Genomic DNA, 4543 nt, shown 5'->3' with positions numbered 1-4543 from the left:
CCCCCCCGGCGGGCGGCCTCCGACCCTGCCCTCAGGTGGGCTGGCCATTTCCAGGGCAGGAGGAAAAGGGGAACATGCCATACCTCTCCAGAAAAGAGGGAGGCGCAGCCTGGGAGTGGGGGCTCAACCCGGGAGTGAGAAAGAGGAACCCCAGCCAGGCAGGACCCGCCCGAGAAGGTCACGGCTGTTGCTGGCAGCCAGTGAAAAGAGGATCCAGAAAAGGAGAGGGCTTGTTTCTGGTCAGCACTGAAGAAGGAAAGTGTGGAGGGGAGGGGCCAGGCCGAGAGCAAATACCGCCTTTTTCGTGCAGCAGCCGCCCTGTCTCTGACCCTGGCCGTCCTGGGGAGATGAGGTTTAAACCAGCAGACCCTGAAGGGATGGGGGCAGGACCCCCAGCAAGCCTGGTACAGGCGGAGGAGGCCTTGCTGTCCCTTTCTGGCCTGTGGGGTTGTCCATCTGAAGTTTAAGGAAGAGGGAGGCGGGGTGCAGAGACTCACACCTGTAATCCCAACACTGTGGGAGGTGGACGCGGGAGGATCGCTTAAGCCCAGGAGTTCCAGACCAGCCTGGGCAGCATAGCGAGACCTCATCTCGATTTAATAAATAAGGAAGAAAGAGGGAGACAGTAGCTGCTCAAATCATGGGTGGGAAAGCTGGGCCTGGGAGCGTTTGGCTGGTGGGGTCTTGGCGAAGGCGGGGGACGGGCAGAACCGTGGGTTCATCATCTCTGGGAACTTTGTGCACCCATCACCTAGCAACAGGATGCAGCCTTCCCTCGGCCCTGGAAGGCTAGGTCACAAAGGCCATCAGGGCCTGTCTGGGAGCCGGTATCCCCTAAGACTGCCCTGTGCCTCTCGCGACGACCCTGGCCCAGCGGCTGGGCGTTGGGGCCACCGCTCATGTGCGTCGTCTGCTTCGTGAAGGCGCTGGTGCACGTGTTCAAGATCTACCTGACCGCCAGCTACACCTACACATTCCGCGGCTGGCCCGTGGCCTTCCGCTGGGATGACGTGCGCACCGTGGGCGGGAGCAGTAGCCACCGGGCGCTGACCTGCGCTGCAGCCGCGGCGGGGGTGTGGCTGCTGCGGGACGAGGCGCTGGGCGGGGACGCGCTGGGGCGGCCTCCACGTGGGGCGCGCAGCCAGGCGCAGTGCCTCTTGCAGCAGCTCCGCGAGCTGCCCGGCCAGCTCGCTAGCTACGCGCTGGCCCACTCGCTGGGCCGCTGGCTCCTCTACCCTGGCTCCGTGTCCCTGATGACGCGCGTGCTGCTGCCGCTGCTGCAGCAGGGCCAAGAGCGCCTCGTGGAGCGCTACCACGGCCGGCGCGCCAAGCTGGTGGCCTGTGACGGCAACGAGATCGACACCATGTTCATGGACCGCCGCCAGCACCCGGGCAGCCACGGGCACGGGCTGCGCCTCGTCATCTGCTGCGAAGGCAACGCGGGCTTCTATGAGATGGGCTGTCTGTCTGCACCGCTCGAGGCCGGCTACTCCGTGCTGGGCTGGAACCACCCCGGCTTCGGCGGCAGCACTGGCGTGCCCTTCCCTCAGCACGACGCCAACGCCATGGACGTGGTGGTCAAGTACGCACTGCACCGCCTGCACTTCTCGCCCGCGCAGCTGGTGGTCTACGGCTGGTCTGTTGGCGGCTTCACGGCCACCTGGGCCACCATGACCTACCCGGAGCTGGGTGCACTGGTGCTGGACGCCACCTTCGACGACCTCGTGCCGCTGGCGCTGAAGGTCATGCCCCACAGTTGGAAGGGGCTGGTGGTGCGCACCGTGCGCGAGCACCTCAACCTCAACGTGGCCGAGCAGCTGTGCTGCTACCCGGGGCCAGTGCTGCTGCTCCGACGCACGCAAGACGATGTGGTCAGCACCTCGGGCCGCCTGCGCCCCCTGTCACCCGGCGACGTGGAGGGCAACCGGGGCAATGAGCTGCTGCTGCGCCTGCTGGAGCACCGCTACCCCGTCGTGATGGCGGGAGAAGGCCGCGCCGTCGTCACCCGCTGGCTGCGCGCTGGCAGCTTGGCGCAGGAGGCCGCCTTCTATGCACGCTACCGCGTGGACGAGGACTGGTGCCTGGCGCTGCTGCGCTCCTACCGTGCACGCTGCGAAGAAGAGCTGGAGGGCGAGGAGGCCCAGGGGCCACACGGACCCGCCTTCCCATGGCTGGTGGGCCAGGGCCTGAGCTCGCGGCGGCGCCGGTGGCTCGCACTGTTCTTGGCTCGGAAGCACCTCAAGAACGTGGAGGCGACTCACTTCAGCCCTCTGGAGCCTGAGGAGTTTCAGTTGCCCTGGGGGCTGTAACCTATATGACCCAGTGGGGGATCACGCACTTGAACACCTCCGTGGCCTCCTTGGTTCACCTCCCCATACCCCCAACCACTGCGGGGGGCCGGCACCGACGGTGGGGGGGGGGCTGGGGTGCTCCTGATCTGCTGCCTGGGGGAGGGTAGGTGGGTAGGCAGAACATGGGGACTTGGTGCTCTCCTTCCTTCACAGGGGCATTCTGACCCTCCTCCCGTTCTTCCTTTCTGTCTTCCTCCTACAAATACTTTTGGCTGCCCCCACCCAGCTCCTAAGGGAATGAAAGGTTAACCTGACCCGGTTTATGGCAATGCTGTGTAATGGGTGCCTTGATCACCACAGAAGGATGATGGGAACAGGGGCTGTGGGGTCCTAGGGGGGAGCCCTTCACCTGGCCTGGGTTACAGGATGGCTCCTGGGAAAACGATGCCAGCTGTGCGCTGAAAGTCTGTGCAAGCTGCTCCCGTGAAAAGGAGGACATTGGCATCGCAGGGCTGTGGGCAGGTCTTAGTGGCTGGACATTCCCAAGAGTTCACACTGGCTATTATTCTGTAGGGCTCCCTCCCACCTCCAAACTCCTGGCTTCTACACCAGGGCATTCACAGGCAGATTGCAGACTCACACGGTGGCATGTGATGCTACAGATACACGTGCACAGGCCAGAGAACACTACTGCGTGTCCCCTGGAACCAGGCCTGGGCTGGACTTTGTTCCTGGCTTAGGGATGCAACACAGAATGAGACAAGGCCTCTGCTCACAACGGTCTGTAATGTCACATCTCTGTGGTCTGCCCTGAACTGTCTGAAGCAGGGACTATTGTCCCTACATGTCCCTAGTCCCTGGGCTGGCCTGGTTGGGTTGAGCAAGAATCTCTGGAAAGAATGAAAGGCAGCAAATGGAGGAAACATTACTGAGAGCACCAGAGCAGGATAAGGCCGTGGTGGTAAGGGACTCGGGCCTGTGCAAGAGTACCAGGAAGACACCTGTGGGAGGAGGTGGCCGGGTGAAGGAAGGGGCAGTGGGAGGAGCTTCCATGCCTAGGGACCAGTACCACCCCAGGCTGGAAGCCCAGAGTGGAGTCCTAGGACATCAGATCCTAAAGGGCTTGAATACTGTTTAAGGCTTTTCTTCCGGGAGCAAGTAGGAGCCAAAGAAGGGAAGTTGTGGGACTTGTTTTCGTGGGGCCAGTTGCCTGGTGTTCCAGAGTATCCTGGTTGCGCTTCAACTTGCGGAGTGACCTGGGGCAAGTGACTTTAACCTCAGCTTCCTCATCTGTGGAGTGGGGAGGGCGCAGCACTGGTCGCCCTGAACAGGAAGTGAGACAACCTCGGGGTGCACACGCGCAGGCCCCAGCCGCACAGTCCACGCCCGACGCGAGGCGGCAGCGGCGCCTGCAGGGCGAGGGGACGAATCGCGATCTTTTTCAGCGTAACTCGCATACAATACAAAGTTCCCATAAAAAGGACAAACTAGCCAGGCGTGACGGGCGGTGGCTCACGCCTGTAATCCCAGCACTTTAGGAGGCCGAGGCGAGTGGATCACCTAAGGTCAGGAGTTCGAGACCAGCCTGGCCAACGTGGCGAAACCCCCTTCTCTACTAAAAATACGAAAATTAGCCAGACGTGTTGGCGCGCGCCTGTAATCCCAGCTATTCGGGAGGCTGAGGCAGGAGAATCGCTTGAACCTGGAGGGTAGAGATTGGAATGAGCTGAGATCGCGCCATTGCACTCCAGCCGGGGCAACAAGAGTGAAACTTCGTCTAAAAAAAAAAAAAAGAAAAACAAGGACCAACTAAAAAAAGAATATAAATACAGGACTTACAGGGGGAGGCTGACCCGTAAAGTAAGGGGTCGGGCTGGAAAGGATCTCAAGGGGTCAGAGTTTGAGCCGCCGAGGCGCGCGAGCCCCAGCACTCCTAGGCAGCTGCATCCGCCCCGGCAGATCCCCTGGGGCCCTGCGCTGGCTTTCCACAGCGCCATGTTGGACGGTCCTCCCACTTCCCACCTTCCTCGTCCTCCCGCTACTCTGACCGTTCTACCTGTGATTCTCGCTGGTGGAGTCAACCTGGAATGGATTCCCTCCGAACCACGCCTCCCTTTCCTGCTTCGCCCGCAGTTTCGGCCTATCAGGTTGAGTCGGGTAAACCAGGACGGGCCAAACGACGCTCTCATTGGACACCACTGGTGGGGGCGGGAAGAAGGCGGAGTACGTGCCCGGGCGGAAGTAGCCGTCGC

General features: G+C 61.9%; 1 protein-coding gene across 1 annotated transcript; it reads left to right on the top strand.

Annotated features, from left to right (window-relative positions):
* The first annotated feature begins 899 nt into the window (after window positions 1-899).
* ABHD16B (abhydrolase domain containing 16B) lies at window positions 900-3107 on the top strand. Its single transcript, XM_055264966.2, has one exon. It carries the CDS (start codon window positions 900-902, stop codon window positions 2307-2309), a length of 1410 nt encoding a protein of 469 aa, XP_055120941.2. The 3' UTR covers window positions 2310-3107.
* The last annotated feature ends 1436 nt before the right edge of the window (window positions 3108-4543 follow it).

The sequence above is a fragment of the Symphalangus syndactylus genome, chromosome 24 (assembly GCF_028878055.3).
Source record: "Symphalangus syndactylus isolate Jambi chromosome 24, NHGRI_mSymSyn1-v2.1_pri, whole genome shotgun sequence".
Lineage (NCBI taxonomy): Eukaryota > Metazoa > Chordata > Mammalia > Primates > Hylobatidae > Symphalangus > Symphalangus syndactylus.
This window is presented reverse-complemented; position numbering and strand designations above follow the sequence as displayed.

What these genes read in the sequence shown, in the direction of transcription:
- ABHD16B (XM_055264966.2), top strand. Translation starts at nt 900, where the DNA reads ATGTGCGTCGTCTGCTTCGTGAAGGCGCTGGTGCACGTGTTCAAGATC.